This window comes from Microtus pennsylvanicus, chromosome 2 (assembly GCF_037038515.1).
Source record: "Microtus pennsylvanicus isolate mMicPen1 chromosome 2, mMicPen1.hap1, whole genome shotgun sequence".
In the NCBI taxonomy this organism is placed as follows: Eukaryota; Metazoa; Chordata; class Mammalia; order Rodentia; family Cricetidae; genus Microtus; species Microtus pennsylvanicus.
In genome coordinates, this window is record NC_134580.1 from 5,432,763 (window position 1) to 5,457,937 (window position 25,175).

Below are 25,175 nucleotides of genomic sequence, written 5' to 3' on the forward strand. Positions count from 1 at the left end.
CACCAGGGCCAACTCGTTTTTAAAACTCTTGTGATAACACTTAGTTTTAAAAACATAAACACTGTACAGCTACAGAAAATGTTTTCTTTTTATCTGTGATGGTTAGCGTTGTCAACCTGACACAACCTAGATCACCTGGGAAGAGGGTGTGGTCACTGAGTGACAGGAGTTTTCTGGCTCCATTATAACACTCTTTTGAGATAGGGACTTACTATACAGCCCTGGCTGGTCTGGAACTTGCTACATAGACCAGGCTTGCTTCAGACACAGAGACCTACCTGGCTCTGACACACCCAATTCTCCAAGATAGCCTTAAAGAACCACTGTCCTACATTTGGCCCATCACTGACCAGGACGTTGTCCTACTGTTTCTGAGCATAACTTAGGAGCCATAAAGATCACAGGGGATACAAAAATTTCTGATATTTGAAGTAAAGTCTGGATTTGTTATTAGCACCTTTGGTCAGTTTCCCCCTCAAAAAGATGGGTCTACTCCTTCTCAAGAGAATGTCTGTCACATATTCAGATCAGAGTATCAGCCTGCAGCCCAGTGACAATGCTCGTGCTTGTGGCAAGGAAAGAATTTTGGCATAGATAACACATGCTATGAACACCTTTCTTTCTACCACAGGAAATATAAAAAGGAGCAGCTAGCTATTCAGTGGTGGGAATGACAGTCTTAGTAGCTTTCATTGGTGACATGAAGGGTACAATGATTGCCACCAGCATGGTTTACTATCACTGTTTTGATTCCTGCTAAGATATTGTAATTTTGCCTATTATTGCTTTTGGACTGATGCAAAAGCCAACAAATGTAGTGAAAATGGCAGGTGTTGTATTATCATGGAAACTTCTTAACCCAGTGTCCTTCCAAAAACAAACAAACAAAACCAAAACCCTTGGGAACTGCCCATGACCTGTGACAACATGAGGAGAGCCACTGCCACAAACAAGTGTTTCATCCTGCATTCTCCTCCAACTCACTGCAGTTTTCATTTATTCATTTATTTTCTATCAGGTATAGAAAAACAGTATCTGTCTCCTAAAAGCATCATTAAATTCTTTTCTTTTAGATTTTTATTTTTGTCTGCAATGTGTATATCTGTCATACACAAGCTTGGGATCCACAGAAGTCAAAAGACAAAGGTGAATTCCCTGGAACTGAAGTTATGGGTGGTTATAAACCACCACATAGGTACTGGGAATTGAACCTGGGTCCCCTGCAAGAGCAACAAGTACTCTTAGATTCTGAGTCAACTCTCCAACTCCAGTGATGTATTACTAAAACCTTACTACCGCCAATCAGTCACGGAAGCTGAATTATACCACTAAGCTCTCTCCCATTAAGTGTTTTGTTTTGTTTTTAGAAAGGGGCAGGCATAGCTGGGCAGTGGTGGCACACGCCTCTAATCCCAGCACTTGGGAGGCAGAAACAGGTGGATCTCTGTGAGTTTGAGGCCAGCCTGGTCTACAAGAGCTAGTTCCAGGACAGCCAGGTCTGTTACACAGAGAAATCATGTCTTGAAAAACCAAACCAAACAAAAAACAAACAAAAACAAAAAATAGGCTTGGGCTCTCAGGAAAAATGTAATTCAGTAGATACACTTTTTACGCTCGACTGCTTCAAAAGTTTTGGTATATAAGCTTGCTGTCATTTAGAAGAATTATCTGTACATGTAGGACTGGGCTCCTCTCCTCTTTACAGGACAGGATGCAATCCTTAACTGCTATTGTGCTCACCAACACACCGTGAGGGACCAAATGACCATCAAAACAAGCTCTCAGACATATGTTAACATTAATTTCTAAAATTCCTTTTAAAAATAAAGACTCCAGAATTCAATGTTCAGTTCTCATCTTTGAATGAGAAGTCCTTTCTCTCCCAACAAGACAGGAGTATCCAATCCAACACAAGCAAGAGCTGCACTCAGAACAGCTGAGCTTACAGCAATAAGCAACAAAACACTGGCCACGTGCAGTAGTATACTGCAATCCCAGGACTCGGAGGATGAGGCAGAAGAGTATTGAGTTTAAGGCCTGTCTGGGATACAAAGCGAACCCTGCCTCAAAAATCCCTGGGCTAGGGAATGTAACTCAGAAGCAAGCACTTGCCTAGTTCTCATATGCAAAGTCCTGGGTTGACCTGCGCATCACCAGAATGACATGAGGTGCCCACAGCAACCGTGTCAAAGGTGTGTGCATTTCTCGTTTATTTTCACTGAATTCCAACAAAGGTGATTATTAGCTTCATCGCACAGAGAAGGATGCTTTATTCAGCCATTATATGGCTGCCTACTTGTCTACTTATTTTGCTTAAATCATTATTTCTCTTGCATTCACTTCCTCTACATAGCCATTATGGCCCCTAGTAAGAACCACACTAGTGACTCACTATAGAGCTGGGCACTTAAGCTTCTGGCATCCCTGCTGCCTATGCTGCAACAAACCATGTTCTAGAAGTACATTTTACTCACTTTATTTCTTTGCTCAAAACTTCCAACAAAGTCCTTGATTCTCATCCCAGTGTTCAAAAGTTCTTACCAATTCATGCTCAAATGATTTTTCTCCCACAAGCCTTCAACAAACACCCCTGACCTTTGTCCAAATGGGAATCCATGCTTTGACCTAGACATTTTGGTTCCTTCTCTTTAGCCTTGGACTGAGATGCGACTTTCTTAATCCTTTGTATCACCATCTATGCAGGCTTGAATTCCTACCGCTGATAATACAATACCAGACCAATTATAACAATTACAGAAATACCCAGCCTCTCCCTCTTGAGCATATCTATACCTTGCTTCATCTTTTCTACAAAAAGCATCAAGTTCTGGGCATTGGGAGAAGTTATGGGATGCAGAGATGAACACAACTGAACTTTGGCTTTAGAAGCTTCAGAAAGTCAGGAAGGCTTTCTGGTAATGACAACATCTACATGGACTGAGTGACAAGATGCTCACAGCATGATAAGACTAATAAATATGCATACAATCTATTTCCACTGGGCTTGAGCAGGAGAATCTGAGTGGCACAGTGAAGGGTATGGACCTAGAATTCCCTACTTGGGTTGTTTTATATGTCACAATAAAACAGTCTGAAAAAGTATTTTAAACTAAAAGGTGCTGTGCAAACTCAGGTTATGATTAATTAATTTGCTTCCTGTCATCTGCCTCTTGAATTTAATTGGCCATGCAAACTGCTAGACTATTTTATGAGACACACAAGCAGATGGTAAAATTTTAGTAGAGGAAATGTTAGGTCTGAGTTTTACTACTCAACTCAGTCTCTAAGTGATATATTCCCATCTCCTACAAGTGTGGGAGGAGAGTGAGGAAGAAGAAACCTCATGCAGCAACAAGTATCAAACTGGTAAGACTCTAACAGGACAGTCTGAGCTTATGGCTGTGGTCTGACTGGGATGAGAAGTGAACTCACCAGAGGGCTAAAAGGGAGATCCTAGGAAAAAGAGAACTACAGAAAGGCTAGATAAACTCTCCTTTTCCATGGAGGGTGCAAAACTAGACAGGTAAAAAGGAGGAAAGGAAGAGAAAATAGAAACAATGAAAAGAAAACCCAAGGCAGACTTGAGAATGAGCTGGCTGAATTCTGAATGCCATCTCCTAACGGTCAGGCAGCTAACAGAATGAACTGGATTCTCTGAAGCTGCAGGTGTTTCAGGAGCATCTGCCTTCTAGCTGGGAAGGTGAGGAGAGGGAAAAGGGTGAGGGTGAGGGAGAGGGAGAAAGAGAGCGAGAGCGAGCAAACGACAGGGAGAGAGAGAAGAAACATCAGGTAGAAACATCAGTGTCCTGGCAATGGGGTTCCAGTGTGGGCAGACCGCTTAGAACACATGTGCATATGCCTTCCCTCAGAAAACAAACAAAACAGAATCACTATGGAAAGAAGGAAAGAGCAAAGTGTGATCCAGATTAAATACATGCGCAGTAAAAACAAAAACAATAAAACAATAACATACAAAAAAGAGTGGTAGGAGAAAAATCTGTAGCATGAAAAAAAAGCAATAAAAAAGAAAAGAAAAAAAGGAAAAAAGGAAAAGAGGAGTAACCAGAAATGGACCCAGGCCTAGATGCTAAATTGAACATGACTGCCAATGTAGCAAATACAAATACAGCTCGGGAATTAAGAAAAAGTATCATAGCAAGTAAGAAATCTGTATACAGAGATACATAGAATAATGGCAAGTCAAGAATTAAAAAGTGAAATAACAAATAAATTTACTAGCTTGAGATCAATGGCAGATCTGAGATGGTTCAACAAAGGTGGAATCAGCTGAAAACAGAAATTATTAAATTTAACGACAAAAGAGAGATAAGTACTGAAGACAAACGTTCAGATTTTATTGAGATTTAGATTAAACTTTATAATGAAATAAAAGTCTCAGTAGGAAAATAACAAGTGTTCCCCTTACACAGAATAATAATAGAGATAAGCAAATGGAGCTGTGCTGGTTAGTCTTGAAATTAGTTTCAAATCAACTTGACACATCTAAAGTCATCTGGGAAGAGAGAACCTCAGCTGAGAAAGTGCCTCCCAGGGGCATTTTCTTGATTGGTTATTGATGTGGAGGGCTCAGCTCACTGTAGGTGGTGCCAGCCTGGGCTGGTGGTCCTGGGTGCCATAAGAAAGCAGGCTGAGTGAGCCATGAAACAATGTTCTCCATGACTTTGGCTTCAGTTCCTGCCTCCAGTTTCCTAACTTGAGTTTCTGTCTTTATTCCCCTTCGAAGTTGGACTGTAATGTAGAAGTTTAAGATAAAATAAACCCTTTCTTCACTAAGTTTTCTTTGGCCACGGTGTTTTACACAGTAACAGAAGCCCTAATTAACAGGAACAGAGGAAAGAGAAAGACATGAGACATGGGAACTGGCAGGCACACCTGCCCAGATTAACAATTACATGAGACATGGGAACTGGCAGGCACACCTGCCCAGATTAACAATTACATGAGACATGGGAACTGGCAGGCACACCTACCCAGATTAACAATTACATGAGACATGGGAACTGGCAGGCACACCTACCCAGATTAGGAAAGAGAAAGACATGAGACATGGGAAATGGCAGGCACACCTGCCCAGATTAACAATTACATGAGAACGCTGATGGATCAGAAAAAAGATGGACATTTCTAGAGTAGATAAAGAAACAAGATTTAATTTTTTGTTGTTGTTTGAGACAAGTTTTTTTTTCTCTGTGTAGCCCTGGTTGTTCTGGAGCTCACTATGTAGACCAAGCTGGCCTCAAACCCAGAGATCCACCTGCCTCTGCCTCTGGAGGGCTGGGATTAAAGGAGTGTGCCAACACTGTAGGCCTTGAAGCTCCTTAAAATGAGATATATGTTAAAGACACTAAAATAAATAAAAAAGACCTATCATATAAACAGCAAACACAAAAGGGCTCATGTGGTTATATTAAAATGAGACAAAGTATATTTTAAGGCAAGAAACGTGAATAGAGACAGAGAGGGCATTTCTCTCTACTATCTAGAGTAAACCACAAAATAAGTTTCATTAAACTTCAAAGGGTTTCAAACCACAATTGCTCTCTGTAGACCAGGTTGGCCTTGATCACACACAAATCTGCTTGCTTTTGCCTCCTGAGTGCTGGGATTAAAGGTGTACACCATCACTGCTCAGACCAAAACTAAGGAAGTTTTAAGAATATCTTAAAATGAAAATAATAGCACAATCTATCACTTCTTGTGGGTAGCACTTAAAAGAATTTTTACAGGAAACTTACAGCTTAAACACAGAAGGAAGAAATCCTGAAAAAAAAAAATCAATCACCTTAGTTTCTAACCTGAAAAGCTAAAAAGGGTCTATGCTACTTTTCCAGAGGATCTGGGTGAGATAGCACCCAAATAGCAGCTCACAGCCACCTGTAACTCCAGTCCCAGGGTACCTGCTGCCCTCTGAGGGCACTGTATACACATGGTGCACAGGCAGGCAGGCAGGCAGACACCCAACACAGAAAATAAAATGTAGAGGAGGAAGAGTCACATACTAGTCAAGAAGAAGACAGTGAGATCAGAAGGGGACAGTGGGGAGAAACTCAGTTGGGTGCAGTGCTTGCCTGATCACTGTGAGGATCTGAATCCAATTCCCAGAACTGAAGTGAAAAAGCCAAGTGTAAGGGCAGACACCTGTGATCCCAGCTCTGCGGAAGCAGAGGCAGACAGATGCCTGAGACCTGCTGGCTGACCAACCTCGCCTGCTCAGTGAGTTCCATACCAAGGAAAAAACAAGATGGGTGGCTTCCAAGGAACCACACCTGAGTGTGGCCTCTGGACTCTACATGTGGTACACACATACATACACCCACATCCTCACACACAAATAAATACAAATCTTAATTTGTAGACTGATCAGAGAAGGCATAAATTATCAAAACCAAGAATGAGCCAGGCATGGTGATTAATCCCATGCTTTTAATCCCAGCACTTGAGAGGCAGAGGCAGGTGGATCTCTGAGTTCAAGGTCAGCCTGATTTACAGAGCAAATTCTAACACAGGCTACCAGGCCACAAAGCTACAGAAACCCTGTCTCAAAAACCAACAACAACAAAAAACAAAACCTACCAAGAAAGTAAAAAAGGAGAAACAGCAGTTATAAAGACCATTAACTCTTCCTGAAATAGAGTTTGTGTTAAAATAACATGAAAAGCCTTGTATACATATTATTTTTCCCTTTTCATTCCTTTATAGCTATATATTTATTTATAAAAAATAAATTTATTTTTATAATTTATTTGGTTGAAATAGTTGTCTTAGAAAGTCTGTGAGTTCATTATCATTTGAAAGATAACTGGACCATGTCTGACACAGGAGTCTGTACATTCCTTGTCCTGAACAAATACTACAAGGAGCCTCTCATTACCTCTCAGATCTAGATACTGCCTTCGAACCAACTGGATATTAAATACACACAAGTAACTATCATTAGAAAGACAACATGTTTTCATGGAAACAACTTTTTTTTCATGGTGGAGTATCTGATATTTAGAAAAATAAAATGAATGTCTTTGCAGGTTCTATCCACGTTTATTTAACTGAAGTTTTTAGCTTCGTGAAGTGAATATTACCAAGATGTTTAAAGTCTAAATGATGCACCCCTGTTCTAATGATACTGAGGAAAAACGGGATCTAATCATGAGAAACAGATCTATCCACACAATAGAACATTTTGACATTTAGAATAAAATCCTACAGACAATATGATGTGATTGTGGCATGTGTGGTGATTGTATAGTATCTGTGTGATTGTAGGTATGTGTGAGATAGATATCTGTGGTAAGCTTAGGGCATTTTCTTTTCCTTTATTAAGCAGTTAGGGGTGAGGTCAAAGAGGTGGTTGAGCTAGGGAATGAAAACCAAGGACAGTCTGGATGGTTTTCTAACTGTGCTAGAAAATTATTAGGAGTTAGGCAGGCGCACAGGACAGCATAGACTAGAAAACAAAACCATCATGGCTGCTATGTAGGGGAAGAAAAGTTAGAGGTAACTAAAGTGGTGTTAACACATGAGCCTCACAACTGAGTTATCCCCAGCCCCTTTGTATTTTAGAGACAGGGTCTTGCAAGTATATCAAGACTGGCTTAGATTCTCTTTGTAACTCCAGTAGACCTTGAATTATGGCAATCCACCTGCCTCAGACTCTAGGGTGCTAAGATTTAAGACTGTGCCATCACCAGGCCCATCAAAAACTCTTGAGGTGGGCACTATGACCTTTATTTTCTTTTCTTTCAAGGAAAAGGAACATTAAATAACTTGCCTAAACTCATTCTTTTGAGGCCAGGTTGCGACTTAAGCTCAGCTCACCCGAGTCAATCCCAAACAGCTGGCAGAAGAGCTAAGCTCTGGGAGAGGACATGAGAAAAGGACTGAGTTGAACATAACTGTGGAACTGGATTCTAAGATGCTGAACTCCATAATGATCAATGGTAGAAATGAAGGCTAAGGAACCAGAGAAGCCTAGTGTTTGCTTACGAAAATGAGTGACTTAAGTCTAAGTTTTAAGTGTCTAAGTACAAATAAGACTGAAGAGTAAGACTTGAGTGTAAGAATATAGAAAAAGCACCATAAAAAAAAAGAAATAGGGGTTTCAATACCTAAACCCAGAATACCAAAACTGTTGAGAACAAGAGGAAGAAAAACCATCAGAACATCCATTGCTGAATAGGAAAACCAAGAGGGAGGCACAGTACTAGGGAACAGGGAGGGGCAACGAGCCTGCTGATTTGAGACGGTGTGGGTGAAAGCAGTGTGTAGGGAATGGTACGACAGATGGTGCAGGAAGGAGGGTTCCAGAAGGACAACCAATACATGCACAGACTAACTCAAAGGGCTTTCAGTCTTCGAGGAAAGGTGAAGATTTCATACATCCTTCGACTTTGAATCTTCTACCCCACATACCGTGAGAGATCCATTTTGGTTGCTGGGTGAATTGCTACTTTGCTCTCCGTGGGCCTGTGTACTCCCGTAGAGCGTCAGATTATGTTCACTGGTCTGGCCGGCATAGTCCTGAGTGTGTGGCACTCCGTATTCTGTGGGAATTCCGTTCTGTGGAGGTGGTGGGAACGGGATGGTAGTAAAAGGCTGAACCATTGCGTCAGGAGTTGTTGTTGGCTCCTGGTTACCCTAGAGCAAACCACAGGAGAGAGAACAGTGAGTGCATAAATCTTCATTATAGAATGACTTACAAGGTAAGTATACAGAGCTCTGGCATGCTTTCTCACTGTCTCCCACTCAGGAAAAAAATGTTTGGGTCATTAGATAACCCTCACTCTTAAAAAAAAAAAAAGATTACTTTTATTTTATTTGAGTGTTTTGCCTGAAAACATGTACATGTGCCACATGCATGCCTGGGGCTCACAAATGTCAGAAGGAAGAATAAGATCCCCTAGAATTGGAGTTACAAAAGGCCATGCCACCATTTGAGTGCTGTGAACTGAACGTGGCTCCCTCTGCCAGAGCAAAGTGTTCTTAACCACTGAGCCATTTCACCAGCCTAACCAAAATAAGGTAACTCTAATTCCTTATGAGGCAAGCCTGTGTAGGAAACCAAAAAGAAGCAATTAAAATGATAATACACGATATCTAGAAGACTGACACCACAAATTAAAGTCCTGAAACAAGACGGCCTCTAGAATCTTAGAGTTCAGAAGATAAAATAGTATTAAATAATCAGCTTAGAGTTTTAGACATCAAAGTAGAGAGCTACTTAAATTACTACTAGGTTAACAATAGAACTTTCCTTCAGTTAAAAATATAAGGGAGCAGTGAGATGGCCTGGTGGGTAAAAGCACATGCTTGACAACCTGAGTTTGATCCCTGTAACCCACAGTGAAGAGAAAACTGACTCCTGAAAGTTGTGAACCCAGTACCTACTCCCAAAAAACAAATGTCAAAAGATATTAAAATCAGACTAAATATGGCATGTTTTTCATAGTTATTATGAGCCTTGAAAGCTGAAGTCACAGTACCCCTCAACCTCCATTCCCAGATGCTCTCAGACAGAGATTTGGGATACATAATTTTAACTGTGTGACATGAAAGTGGGGGTTGTTGGAGGTGGGCGGGTGGGAGGAGAACAAGTGGATGTGAGGTAGGAGGAGAGATGATAACAAAATCAAGTCATGCTTGAAAATGCTGTAACGAAACTCATGCTTGGTATGCTAATTAAAAAAAATAAAAAAGTTTAAAAAGATGAAGTAACTACAGAAACTGGAGCCATTTTGGAGTCATGGCCTCTGTCTTCTGTCTGTTCAGTCTTGAAGGTCAAATATAAAAAGAAATCTTATGTTACAGATTCAAAAAAGCCCATCATTGTCCCACTTCTCAACAAGACCTCCTAATCTTCCAACTCACCCAAGAAAAGCAAATGCCACTATTTTACTGATCATACAAGTCTGCAATATCTTAGGCTACTGGAAATAGATTCTAAGATGGCCAGGTATCACAATAAAGGCAAGCACTTAGCTAAGTTGCATCTTCCCTAATGTTTAAGATGTTAAAAGACTGAGTATCACAGAAAAGTTGGGTAACACCGGTTCCCTGTTAGCTATGAACAGAGGCAATAATTCCCCCTCTCCCTGTTCCTGATTATCCACTTTGCCCTTGATTTGAGAGGGAATTCTCTAGCCTGTGAAAACTGCAGTGAGCGAAACTCCGAGCATTTTCTAAACATTACTTCAGGCTTTCACCATCAAACATGTTAGCTGTTAACATGTCTCAAAAAAGACAAATTCAAAACTATCCAAAGGTCTCATGCTGCCGGGCGGTGCACGCATTTTATCCCAGAACTGGGGAGGCAGAGGCTGGCAGATCTCAGTGAATTCAAGGCCAGCTTGGTCTACAAAGTGAGTTCCAGGACAGCCTGGACTGCTACACAAAGAAACTCTGTCTCAAAAACCGAAGTCCCAAGTCTCTTGTGTGCTAGAAAAGCACTCCACCATTGAGGCCATACCCAGCCTGCTCAGGTCACTTTTATCTGTCTGTCTGTCTATCTCTCTATCTATTTATCTATTTATTTTTAGTTAGTTACTTAGTTAGTGTAGTATTCTGCCTGTATATATGCCTGCAGGCCAGAAGAGAGCACCAGATCTCATTATAGATGGTTGTGTGATGGAGGAAGGTCATTGGTTAAATAAAAAGAAACTGCTTGGCCCTCATTGTTAGAAGATAGGTGGGAGGAGTAAACAGAACAGAACGCTGGGAGGAAGAGGAAGTGAGCTCAGACTCCACAGCTCTCCTCTCGGGAGCAGACGCCTCAGAGAGACGCCATGCTCCCAGCTCCCAGGCAGAAGCACGCGATGAAGCTCCGACCCAGGATGGACATAGGCTAGAATCTTCCAGGTAAGCGCACATAGGGGTGCCACACAGATGATTAGAAATGGGCTAAATTAATATGTGAGAATTAGCCTAGAAGAGGCTAGATAGAAATGGGCCAAGCAGTGATTAAATGAATACAGTTTGTGTGTTGTTATTTTGGGCATAAGCTAGCCAGACAGCCGGGGTGCTGGGGACGCAGCCCTGCAGCCCTTATTACTACAGTTGTGAGCCACCATGCGGTTGCTGGGAATTGAATTCAAGCCTTTGGAAGAGCAGAAAGTGCTCTTAACTGCTGAGCCATCTCTCCAGCCCCCTCAGGTATTTTAAAAGAAGCTTTAGCTAGCATTAGTACAGTTATTCTGCAAACACTGAAACATAACAATGAACAAAGGCTATTATAAATGAAAAACAAAGATGTGGTGGAAGATTCATTGTTCTTAAAAATGATCATCCACTCCAATCAACCACCATAAACCCAACCAAACTCTCAGGCATTTTCACCTGGAGATGCAAAAGGCAGCATGAAAGAAATAACAAAACTAACCAAGATTTCCAGACGTATAAGAAAAATCAATGAAAAAATCCTTAGGACAGAAGCAAGAACCATTAAGAAGAAACCAATAAACAAAATTCATCAATATTTTAAAAAAATTGTTCTTTGAAAGACACCATCAAGACACCAATTAAAAAAAAATGCCTCAGAGACTATGAGACAATATACAGCTAGCAAACGACCAGAGATAGGATTTAGCAAGAAACTTTTTATAAATATATATAACAGTCAAAAGAACAAATTCACCAATGGCAAACAAGACTACGTGTTTAGAACTAAAACTGTGTAAGGTTTATATTTTTAAACTTGTTATTAAAATAGTTTATTATAAAATACAGCATATACAAAACAAAATTTGAATAACTAAAAGTTGTAATTTGTTTTGAATACTTAACACTAATCATCCAAATAAGAGGCCCCGATGCTCTTCTGATTAGAAGCACACGGCACACACACGTGGGAGGTGGCAGACTGGGTGTTTTCCTCATGTGTATAGGAAAGCTACCAGGGATGTTGGAGAAGGGAGAAAGGGAAGCCTGAAAAGGGGTGTGCATCATCATACAATGAAACTACCATAATCAGACAGAGCACCCGGAGGGCTAATAGAGTACCAAGGAGCCCAGACAGTTCGGCTCACACAGAAGCTTCTACAGGAGAACCAAAATAAGAGAAAAGATGAGAGTATAACTGGGGTGTGTGGAATTCTTAAGAAAGGAAACCTAAAAAATAGAAAGAAGTGAAAGGGAGCTTCAGCAATACTGATCAAGAAGTTAAGAAAAGAGGGGTGGGAAGAGATAGAACCTGGCAGACAAGTGGATTTTAAAGTCCAAAGAGGAAGCAACCAGAACAAAATGTGCAGAGGAAAGTCAGACACCAGGTTAACATGACTTGGAACCGAGAATTGCTTTACATAAAAATTTTTCCTTTACTTCTTAGAAATTATGCTATAAGGACACAATTTGTTGTTGTTGTTGTTTGAGACAAGGTTTCTCTGTGTAGCAGCTCTGGCTGTCCAGGAACTAGCTCTGTAGATCATGCTGACCTTGAAGGACATAAATTTTTTTATTTGTAAGTTTTTTCTGGAAAAATGTCCATTTTCCATTGCTAGGTAATTTATTATTATCTAGGAATATGGTTTAATGTACATAGAATTTGAAATCTTATTTTTTAAACCATTTCAAACCTTTACTATCTATCAATACATCCATCCATCTACCTACGTGTTTTGTGTGTGTGCGCACATGTGTGTGAGCATTATGGGACATGCGTGGAGGTAGGAGGACAAGCTGATTCCATGTCCTCCCTCGATGTGAGTCCCTGGGATCAAATTCAGATTTGGTGAAAAGTGTTTCTACCTACTGAGCCATCTTGGTAGCCCAGAATTTTAATACTTGATCATCTCTTCCAAATCTTTTGGTGCTCTGCCTGTACCCATAGTTGGTAAAGCACACTGCTTCCACAGTCCTTAGAAGATTGAGGCCTGAAGACAGGCATGAAACATAAAAAAATTCAAATTCAGGTGGATTGGAGGATGAACAGAGCCTAACATATTGTCTTTTAGAAACCTTCAGAAAGGGTCTACCAAGAAACACATGAGGGTTTAAAGACACAATTTTCTAAGTTCAGATTAGTGGCTAAGGGACTTGCCTCTGGCTCTGATGTTGCTCTTCTTGAACTCTAACCTCCATTCTCTACCCCGTCCCTGATGGTAGTGAGACTAGATACACAAGTACACAGTATGAATCACCCATGGGGCCACTCCTGACAGGGCGGGCTCAGTCAACTGAATAAACACACCAAGTGGTGGGAGATGGGGGAAAGGTAATCTTTCTAGGGTTCAGTCGCAGTCTAAGCACTGCAGAGATACAGCCACAGTGGGACTATGTCTTCCAGAAGAGGGGTGCAAGCCTCCACCAGGAGGTCAGGAATATTTTTACTTGAGAGATGTGACTGACAGCAAATACTTTTTCAATTGTCTGCTAAAATATAAAGCAACTGTTTATTTGCTAAGAGAATACACTTTGGGATAAAGCTTATGTTTTGTACACAAGCTGAGGGAATTATAGAAACAGAACTCATGAGAAAACGATCAGGAACCACAAATGCAAGCATAAACATCAGAATACAAGAGATGGAAAAGAGAATCTCAAGCGCTGAAGATACAATAGAGGACATAGACTCATCAGTCAAAGAGAATATTCAATCTAACAAAGGCTTAACACAAAATATCCAGGAAATATGGGACACCATGAAAAGACCAAACCTAAGAATAATAGGTATAGAAAAAGAAGTCCAACTCAAAAGCACAGAAAATATATTCAACAAAGTGTATGTTTTGTAGCATTTGTTTTGGCAAATATATTGTGGTTAATTGTTTTTCATCAGAAATCTGAAGTCATTTAACAGTCTTAAATGTTAAGAATTGTGGTTCTGGCGCACGGCTTTAATCCCAGCACCTGGGAGGCAGAGGCAGGCAGATCTCTGTGAGTTGGAGGCCAGCCTGGTCTACAGAGGGAATTTAGGACAGCCAAGGCTACACAGAGAAACTCTGTCTTGAAAAACAAAAACAAACAAAAAACCCTAGTTTAACTAGGATGCTACTAATCAAAGGAATAAAATATTTTTCCTTTTAAGTATTTTACAAATGTCATTATTTATTCCTTGGGAATATCTTCAGTTGCCTTCTACCTTAGTTTTGAGACACCTCTGAGATTACAGGTGTATACTAAAATACCTGGCTTCCACATGGGTGGTGCTGGGGATCAAACCTGGGTCCTCATGCTTGCCCAACAAGCACCTTAACAACTGAGCCATCTTCCCAGCTCTATTGATTAATTGGTTTTTATAAAGGCAGACCAAGTTTGAAATCTGAGCCTACCAAAACAATTCCCAGGGAAAAAATAATGACACATGTGCAAACACATGCATATCAAAAGAGACATGAAAATCTCTCAGTTGAAAGAACCTGAGTAAAGAGGATTACTAGTTAGATCTGTTGGCAAAGTGGAGAATTTTGCCATATCTGTGACAAAAGGAAGAAAGCATCTACGTAACTGTCACCACAGAAAGATAAGGAAAAAAGCAGTAGATTTAAAATCTAGAGGCAGAGCCTGGGAGAAGGTTCAATGATCATTACACTTGTCTTGTAAATGTGAGGGCCATTTACAAGTCTGGAAACTCAGAACCCAGTAGTGATTAGCTGTCCTGGTGGCTGGCTGATGACCTCAGGCTGGAAAGCAGAGTTGAATCACTAGAGCACGCCAACTGGCCAGACTGGCCATTTGCAAGCTCAAAGTTTGTGACCCTGCCTCAAAAGATACCGTAGAAAGCAAGTGAGGAAGACTCCAGACATCCATCCACATGAATGTTCACACATGTGCATTCACATAGATAAGTGCACCCCCCCCCCCATAAACATATACATACCGACAAATCCACACCATACACACATATACATAAAAAAGAAAACAAGCTGGGCTGGGGTGACTCACACCTTTAATCCCAACACTTGGGAGGCAGAGGCAGACAGATTTTTCTGAGTTTGAGGTTAGCCTAGTCTACAGAGTAAGTTCCAGGACACCCAAGGCTACACAGAGAAACCCTGTCTAGAGGGAGGGAGAGGGAGAGAGGGAGGGAGGATAATAAAATCTAAACTCAATTTAAAAAGCAGTTTGTAAGGCTGAAGAAATGGTCCAGCAGTTAAGAGCACTGGCTGGTTGCTCGTCCAGAAGACTCAAGTACAACTCCCAGCATGGCAGCTCACACCTGTCTGTAATTCAGTTCCAGGGTAGTCAGCACAAAGACAGAAGATGTTAGGTAACCTGCAGAGCTTTAGAGGCATATCTAAACATGGTGCCTCCACGAAACTTTAAATTTTTACATCTGGATGGAAAATCCAAAAGTTATTTTTTTCACTTATGTTTCTGGAACTTGGTAAATAAATGACCTTAAAAGACTCACAAAATCAGATGAACTGATTATATATAATAAGGAGCCTACTAACAGAAAAATCTATTGCAACTGGAAAATGAACAAATTGTTATTTATTTCAATCGAGGATCTTTCTCTGTGGCAGTCTCAATAGTTAGCTGGAATACTGACCCCAGAGGCCAGGAACAAGTGCCACACCCCAGCTCTCCACTTCCATAAATTCACAGTTCACCTTTTTCCTGACAGCAGGTATGCCCATATTTTCTTGGCCCTAGTCCCCTACTCAGAAGAAACTATGTTTAAAAATCTAAGGATTGCTATCCCATGCGGTAAAGCTGCATTTGGAGTGATGCAGTGGTGGGAAGAGGTTGTGGGCTGCAGGGGGGACTAACATGTTCTGTAATTCAGTAGCACTGCTTTAGAGGAATGAGTGACGGGGAACCAGCAGCAGCAGCTCTCCAGGGCTGTGCTTCTAGAAGGGTGCTGGTCAGGAGGAAGAAAACAGCTGCTGTAAACACACATTTTCTGCAAGTAAAGGATCATCTTCTCAATAGAGCCTACAAAGAGAACAAACACTATCTTTTTTCCAAAACTGAAAACTTACTAAACTGCAAGCCTAACAGTTGATCCTTCTCTTATATAACCAAACTAAACCTAACTGTTGCTGCCATGTGACGTGCTGAACACAGCAGTGCAATCCCAAGCACTTGTGAACAGTGCTACAACAAAAACAAACAGGTAATGTACTATGTTTACTTCCATGCTTAGAACAAAAATAAACGAGTGTCTGTAAGCTTACCTCTAAATCAATTCTTCTCTCTCTCTCACACACACACACACACTTTGACTTACTTAGAGAAGTGACAAAGTGACAATACAAACTTCTCCCCTGAGGCTGAGCTTTGCTATCTCACACATCACTGAATATTTAAACAGGAAAATAAATATTTTAGAACAAAAATACCTGAACCAATAGTCTATTAGATTAAACGTGACAACTCTGTAATAGTCTTAATGTCTCCAAACTCTCAAAGACTCTTCCACTTCCCCTTAAAGCAGCACTCAGAGCCCCAACCTTCCATGAATCATGCCTTCCATCAGCAACAGAAGACCACCAATTCCATCACCTGCTGCCCTCCTCCAATTCCTTCCTTTGGATTATAAGTCTAGTCTTGTCAACGTGATTGATGGTTTATGCAGTCTACAGATGATTCTCTTTTCAGCCAAAATTCCCACAACAATTTAAGTTAATTTACTATGTTCTTCATGGATAATTAAGTTTACATCCTTCATATGTCAAAACTGGAATATTATTAGGAATAGTAACAACTCTGGTTCAGAATAAAACACTGTAGAAAGGCTTCAGAGTGTCTTCAGAATTATAAAATAACTTATGTTTTAAGGGTAGTGCTCTACTATAGTCTCCTTCTTCATGATGAGGAAAAAAATTCATAAGATACACATATAGTAACTGGGAAAATTCTTCCCTATTCCTTCCCCAGAACAAAACCAGATCGTGCCTACAATCACAATTCTATTATGGCTTGGGTGTTCAAGTCTCTAAGCTGGTCAAAAATGAACTACAGACTTACTCATTCTAAGCTCCAACCTGCATGAGTGTCCGATGGGAGAACAGTTGTGATTCTTTAGAGAATATCTATGGAAACGATCCCTTACTCTGATGTACCATCTGTGAAAAACGCAACTTCTCTTTCCCATCAGCTCAGGAAGAGACGAGTTATCAGCGCCACTAAAGCAGGTATAATCACTGGAAGGGTACAGTGAGAGTCCAGAGGGTTGTGTTATACACATACACACACACACACACACACACACACACTAAGGGAGAATGAAAAATCAGACGGCTGAGAATGCACAGAGTTCAAGGCCAGCCTGGGCTACATGGGACTCTACCAAAAATAGAGGTCGGAAGAGATGAGTGGTTAAGAGTACATACTGCTCTTGCAGAGGACCTGTGTCCAGTTCCCAGCACCTACATTGGGAAGCTCATAACTGCTTGTAACTTCAGTTCAATCATATGCCCTCTTCAGACTCCCTCTGCACTCTACAAGTGTATACACACACACACACACACACACACACACACACACACACACACACACACACAATTTAAAAATAAATGTAAAAAAAAATTAAACTTCAACTTGACTCATTTTAAAAGAAGTTACCAAAATAATTCTTTGAAATTAAAGGAGCTGTGCTCTGGTCTACTCTGCCCACTCAGCTCATTCTTGCAGTGTCATGGGACAGACCCAGTTTCTACTGGGGGCAGCCACCAGATTAGCCACAAAGTCCTTGTGGAGCTTACTTTCTAGTAGGGAGAGAAAAATAAAGGCAAACTAGTAAAGCAATGACCAGATGGACTGCTGGGAGGCAGGTGACAGGGGGACTTCTACCTTCAGCAGGAGGCCAGGGAAAGTGACATCTGGTCAGGTATCTTTGGAAATCAAGGCAGCAAGATGTCTGTTTGGATGGAAGAGCACAAGAGACAAAGGGAGCACAGTATTGAGGTCCAGAGCAAGAGACTTGAAGGCGTGTGACCAAACTGCAACAGAGAGGCAAGGTACAGTGACAAGTGATTAAGTGAGGAAGGTGGCAATGGGATAGACTGACAGCTGAGAGGGAGCTGGTCAAGCTGCAGGGAGCAGCATTCTGGCTTCTGTGGTCTAGGAAAGAGTTCCGGCAGGGACGTGATGTGGAAAGGCCAGGCTGTATGTGGTTCTTTCAGCAAGGTAAGAGCAGGTGGATCCATCCCAAACATCCACTCGAGATATGGTGCTCACAGTGTCGGAGATCCAGAAAAGACGTCTCATCCTGGCTTGTCCTTCAGTTTCTTTAAACCAATTACTCTGCTCACGTCTCCCTATCTAGCTAATTCACACACAATGTTTGAAATTGGCTCAAGCATTTACTCTTGTCTGGGCTCTTTACTCACTTCAAACAGATCCCTCTCTTCTTATCCCTACCCTGATATTTAACTTTCCTAGTTCTGTATCCTACATCCTTTGTTTGCTGACCCAATGACTTTCAACAGAGCAGGACTCCCTAACTAGGTGATGCCCCGTTCCAATTCTTCTTCTTAGGTTCCACGAATATTTGAAACCTTTCAACTATTCCATGGTTATTTTTTTAAAGATATAAAAGTTACAATTTACTGTATATAAGTTTCTGCCAAAGTGATACTGAATAAACACTAGAACAAAACCTAATATGGGGAAACAGCACTGCAGGGAGACAAGGAGCTTTGACAAAAGGCTTCTAACTCAGAAAGGTCCTTAAAGCTACCTCTAAGACATAACTGGCAATCCATTTTTCTCTTTTAAGTTTTATTTTTGACCTGAACAGACGGCTCGGTGCTTTAAGAGCATCTCTTGCTTCGCTAGAGGATCCAAGATTGGTTGTTACCAACCACACTGGATAGCTCACAACTGTTTATAACAGCATATCTAGGATCTGATGCCCTCTTCTGGCTCCTGCATACACGTGGCATGTACTGAACATAGACAAAGACACACATACATAAATAAAAAGTAAAAACCGCTAACCCTTTATTTTTATTAAATGTGTCCATTCAGGTGATGGCAAACCAAATAGTTCAGAGACTTGTGAGGAAGAGCAACTCTATTCCTAGCTCTTCAATGGGAGTGGTTCTCTTTTAACATCTCTTTTTTTAATTAATTAATTAATTAAAGATTTCTGCCTCCTCCCCTCCACCGCCTCCCATATCCCTCCCCCTCCCCCAATCAAGTCCCCCTCCCTCATCAGCCCGAAGAGCAGTCTGGGTTCCCTGCCTTGTAGGAAGTCCAATGACCTTCCACCTCCTACCAGGTATAGTAAGGTGAGCATCCAAACTGCCTAGGCTCCTACAAAGCCAGTACGTGCAGTAGGATCAAAACCCAGTGTCATTGATCTTGACTTCTCAGCAGTCCTCATTGTCCGCTATATTCAGCGAGTCCGGTTTTATCCCATGCTTTTTCAGACCCAGTCCAGCTGGCCTTGTTGAGTTCCCGATAGATCATCCCCAATGTCTCAGTATGTGGGTGCACCCCTCGCGGTCCTGAGTTCCTTGCTCATGCTCTCTCTCCTTCTGCTCCTGATTTGGACCTTGGGATTTCAGTCCGGTGTTCCAATTTGGGTCTCTGTCTCTGTCTGCTTTCATCGCCCGATGAAAGTTAATCTCCAGGAGGATGACTATATGTCTTTCTTTGGGTTCACCTTCTTATTTAGCTTCTCTAGGATCAGTAAGCCAGACCCAAAAAGAGGAACATGGGATGTACTCACTCATATTTGGTTTCTAGCCATAAATAAAGGACATTGAGCCTTCTAACATCTCTTAAAGAGGCAGAGATCCTAGGCAGGGGGCTGCAGATGCTTGGGATACTTCTAGACTTAGACAGGTCAACACAACACAGTGCACACATAGTAGGGCCTGACACCCCACTCCTGAGGCTCCTGGAGAAAGGAAGGAAGGACCACGTGAGCTTGCTCCTCACAAACTTGCACAGTGAGTGGGAAATGAGCCACAAACAGTACTCTGCCAGCCTTGCATAGGGCAGAGGAGTAGAGAGACACCCTCAATCAAATCTATCAATAAATAATACATACTGTTTTGGGCAGCATTATTGCCTCGCCCTGAGAACTTTCTTGGTAACAGTGTTAGCAGGTTTTGCCTTAGAGAACTAAGGAAGTCTTGTGTCTTCTATTATACACCATTTTCCTGCCCTCTCTCTGCATGTCCTTTTCTGAAGTATGTTGTTAGTCTCAAACCCTTTGCATTCTTAACTCTCCTTTGACATTCAGTTGCTAGTAATTATTATTATTACAATCCAAGATCTCTGAAACCTACATGGTTTCCTAAAGTTCCCTTCTGCTCCCATGGTTATCGGTTTCCCCTCAGGTCAGGGTTTCTTTTCATTCCCTCTGGCTCTTGGATGCTTCAAGTTCCTCTAGGATTGCCAATGATCTTCGTGCTCCAATTTCCCAGGTAGAAAGACCTGCTTATAATGATGTGGTTTCCTCTGCTCAGCTGTTTTCTGGCATTAAAATTCCAATTGTGAACTCAGAATGTGGTAGGGACAGAAGGACACCACAGGCTTCCTGTTAGTGTGGAATGTCTCTCCACTTCGCCAAGTATCACAGCAATGAATTAAACTTCTAGAGCTGGAGAGATGGCTCAGCAGTTAGAGAGCAAACTGTTCTTGTAGAGGATCTCAGTTTCATTCCCAGCATCTGTGTTGAACTGCAACTCCAATTCTAAGGAGATCTGATGCCTCTGTGGGTACCTCTATACACCCAGCCCCAACACCCCTGTGACAAGCACTCCTATGCACAGTTAACAATAATAAAATTTTTTAAAACTAAGGAGTTAGAGAGATTGTTTAGCAGTAAAAAGTACCTTTTGTTCTTTCACAGGATCCAGGTTTGTCGCAGCACCCACATGGCTGTTCACAACCATCTATTAACTCTAGTTTCAAGGATCCAATGCCCTTTTCAGGTCTCTGTGGCCACTGAACAAGTGGTTAATACATACAGATGCTGGTAAAACACCCACATACATAAAAAATAAACCTGGATGAGACAGAATGTGCCTTTAATGCCAGTATTCAGGAAGCAGGCAGATCTCTATGGGTTCCATGCCAGGTTGGTCTACATAGGGCAGTCAAGGCTACAATAGTAAGACCTGGTCTCAAAACAAAAAGCTAAAACCAAAACCAAACCCACAAACAACAACAACCCCCCAAAACCCCAAACACAAACAAAACAAAATATAATTAAATTTCTCATAACATGTTGATCAGGTTCCTTGGAGAGAAGTCATTACAACATTGGTTATCCCACTTTCAAGCTGAAGAAAGGGGGTGGCACAGTAGGCGGGGGAAGTGCTTGGAGAGTCCTGAGCAGTGCCAAGCAGCTAGCCACCCATCTAAACAGAACCTTCGGCTACTTTCCATCTTCATGTTGTGCTAGCTTCACTGCCTTTACCACAGCAGTCTCACAAGTCTGCCCCAGGCTTTAGCTCCTCCTCCTTTTTAACCTATCAGTTTTTTCATCTGCATTGTTTCCAGAACTTTGTTTAGCCCTGTGATCAGCTATGCCATGCCATCTCCACTTTCTTCTGCTGACTCTCCCTCCCTCCCTCCCTCCCTCCCTCCCTCCCTCCCTCCCTCCCTCCCTCCCTCTCTCTCTCTCTCTCTCTCTCAAACTGCTAGTGGATCTTACAACGGATGGGAGGCAATGTAAAGAGTTCTAACCCAGAAGTCAAGGCTTGCATTATGTAAGACAATCACAACTTTAAACAAGCTCTCAGTTCTAGACTTCATTGTAAGTGACAAAGGTTGGCTATCAAGGACACTGAGAAGTCACTAAAAACAAATTGGAGCTTCAAAGGAAAATGAATAGAGTTTGCTACGATTTCTGAGACAGTCCTTGTACTTAAGCTTCAAGAAAAAATTAGGTACACTGGCCAGGGTGATGGCTAGTGGGAAAAAGCACTTGCTGTGCAAATAAGTTCAGATCAGTTTACAGGAATCCATGCAAAACCCAGACCCAGTGATGCATGTCTGTAATTCCAACATTTCTCCAAGTGTGATGGGAGGAAGAGACTGGGGAAAGCTCTGGAAGCCTGTGAGCCAGCTGCCCTGGGATACACTGCCCAGGGGCAAACATCAGGAGATCCTGATTTAAGCCAGGCAGTGGTGGCGCATGCTTTTAATCCCAGCATTCGGGAGGCAAAGACAGGCGGATCTCTGTGAGTTCGAGGCCAGCCTGGTCTACAAGAGCGAGTTCCAGGACAGGGTCCAAAGCTACAGAGAAACACTGTCTCAACCCCCTACCACAAAAAAGAGAGAGAGAAAGAGAGATCCTACTTTAAACAAGGTAGGTGAGCCCTGAAACTGTACTCTGACCATCACACAAACATGCACACTCAGCGTTATGTACACACACCTCAAAACAAATCAGTATTTTAAAGGTAAAATTAGATGCAATGAGACTGTGGAAAACAGAGCAACTCAGAGGATCATCAGAGCCAAGTGCACGCTTCACTGTGCCATCAAAGTACACAAGACAATGTGGCAGCAATTATTCTAAAGCTGACACACGAAAGATTTGCAAGTGTCTATCCACTCAGGAAACACAAGAAAAGTCAACTATTTACCAACTGGAGGGCCTCCTCTTTAGTGAATGCAACAATGGCCTAGACAAGAATGCAGTACAAAGAGGAAAATGACTGCTGCCACCTCACTGATCTAACAGATGGATCTGTAAGGCACGTCATGGACTCTTACCCTTCAGGAGCAGCCACGAAACATAAACCAGCGATTACAAGGTTTAATCCCGGTTCACAAGACAAATCAGAGAAGGAATCACCAGCAAGCCTCTTCCCCTGTCTTAGAGGACAGAAAGGCATGCAAACCAGAAAGGAGGCATGCTGAAACCAGCCACTCAGAGTATCCTAGGGAAGGAATCTATCTTCCATTGGATCTAAAATGTACAACACATCCAGATTTTTCTCTACATTTCCTGTGAAAACCAAGTCAATGCTTAATTTTAAAAGGTGGTGGTGTATCAGCTATCTATTTCTTCTCTTTACCTAAATCTGATAATCCATATCAAAATTACACAGTTATTACTGAAAATAAAAATTCAGGTTGGAGATGCATGGGTGGAATACTGGTCTAACATGTGCAAGGCCCTGGGTTTGAATTCCACCGCAGGAAAAGCTGCAGGTAAATTATTTTTAGCAGGGCTGGAAGAGTGATGGCTCAGCAGTACAGGGCACTGGACTCTTTTCCAGAGGACCGGGGTTCAGTTCCCAGCACTCATGGTGGCTTATCTGTAACTTCAGTTTTAGGAAACTTTAGGCCTTCACTGACCTCCTTGGGCGTCAGGCATGGCACACGCAGTGCTCAGACATATAAGACAAAATAGTCATACACATAGAATAAATGAGGGGACATTTATTTAATCTAAGTGGGGGAGGGACGAGGTTGGGGGATGGGACAGTTGACAGCACAACTTTAACTTCTCATCCCTCCTTTCCTGAAGGAGGCACTATAAGCACCTGACACTTGGCAGTTCAGGTCAGCCCATCTGTTAGGCAGCAGGACACAGACAAAGGAATATGAGTTCTGGCTTCAATCCTGCCTTTAACATGTGCCTGAGCAACTCATAGCCTCTCTGGAGTGTACTCTCATTTCTAAATGAACACACTTGGGATTTAATAGTCTGTAGTTCTGATACAGGAGCCTTAATCAAGTTTCTAGAAAAAGAAGAAATGTGTCTAATAATATTACCATAGAAAAGTTTTTTTTTATAACAGAGTCAGCAAAATGTTATTAAACAGTTTATTTGTTCCCAAGCTCAAAGAGCTATAAGCTATTGCAGACAGCTAATAAAGCTGGCCCTCCATATCTGCAGATACATTTATTCCCAATATGTAGAAAAGGATGAGTCAGTATTAAAGATGCAGACCTTTCCCGTCTTTATTCCTGGAAGACTCAAGGATAGCAACTGTTCACAGCATTTACACTGCATCAGGGTTTGATAGCATACATGGGTTTATGTAAATACCTCACAGGAGTGGACCCAGCTCTTTAGGGGACACCTAGATGGTTGAGCATTCCAAGTCTTTAGCACCTTGCACAAAACTCTCCACAAGAATTACTACACTCTCAGACTCTCAACCATGGTGCTGATACAAAATGCCAACAGTTAAACTTTCCACTTCCACTTCCACAGTGGAAGTAAACAAACAGTTACACTTCCACTTATCCTAGAAGAACTTAAGGCTCTCAGAAAAGTAAGACATTTCTCAAAATATTGGATAAAATGGCTTACAAAAATTTAATAAAAATTGTCTCTTTAAAATGCCTTGCAAGAAAAGTCAGCAAGATGGCTTAGCAGGTAAGGATGTCTGTCACCAAGCCTAACGACCTGAGTTTGGCCCTTAGAACTCTAGAACTCCCATGTGGGAAGGACAGACACCAGCAAGTTGTCTCTGGCCTCCACACATGTGTGCTTACACACACACACACACACAGAGTTTTGTAAGTAATCTCATAATCATCACTAGGTTAAAATAAAAAAACAAAAACAAAACATAGTCATGGATATAAGTCACTCATGAATAATTTTACAAATAATTACTGCTTTCTATTACCATGTCTTCTATAAAAATTCTTTTAACCAAAAAGGAAATATCAGTCAAAATTTGGTGTCAAAATCTTTCCCTGTAATTTTAAATGAAATTAATATCTCTTTTTATGACTGTAAGTCTCACACACTTTTAAGTAATTAATTAATTGGAGACAGTCTTACTACACAGCCTGGTCTGGCTTTGAAGTCCCAATCCTGTCTCAGACTCCCATATACTGTATTACAAGTATATATGACTACACCTAGCTCAAACTATACTTTTTAAAAACTGTATCCTTATTAATAACTATCTGCTAACTTCTGAATTGGCTAAATAGGGAATGTTATTCTGACATCTGAGATCGATAGCCCCTTTAAAAGGAAAATTTAAAGCGTATGATGAGAATAATATGAAAATTTTTACTGTTAATTCAACTATCATTTTCAAAATAGTATTTCTAAAAGTAAGTTCAAATGAGAATCTTGTGTGGGTGAGATGATTTTTTGGTAAAGGTGTTTGTCACCAAGCTTGACAACCTGAGTTCAATTCCTGAGATGGCATGGTGGAAGAAGACAACCAACTCATCAAGCTGTTCTCTGACTTCCACCCATGAATATGAATGAGAATGCTCATACATAGGTGTACACACACACACACACTATCAGCCAATCAATAATTTTGATTTCCCAT

The 25,175-nt window shown here is 41.4% G+C and overlaps 1 protein-coding gene across 37 annotated transcripts in view; it reads right to left on the reverse strand.

The window, feature by feature from the left end:
• Positions 1 to 25,175, reverse strand: part of Rbfox2 (RNA binding fox-1 homolog 2) — a 232,887-nt gene that overhangs the window by 43,988 nt on the left and 163,724 nt on the right. For all 37 annotated transcript variants that reach the window (XM_075959753.1, XM_075959755.1, XM_075959759.1 and 34 more), the window contains one exon: positions 8,428 to 8,652. In XM_075959753.1, the coding sequence (XP_075815868.1) occupies positions 8,428 to 8,652 (225 nt within the window). The remainder of the gene's footprint in view (positions 1 to 8,427; positions 8,653 to 25,175) is intronic.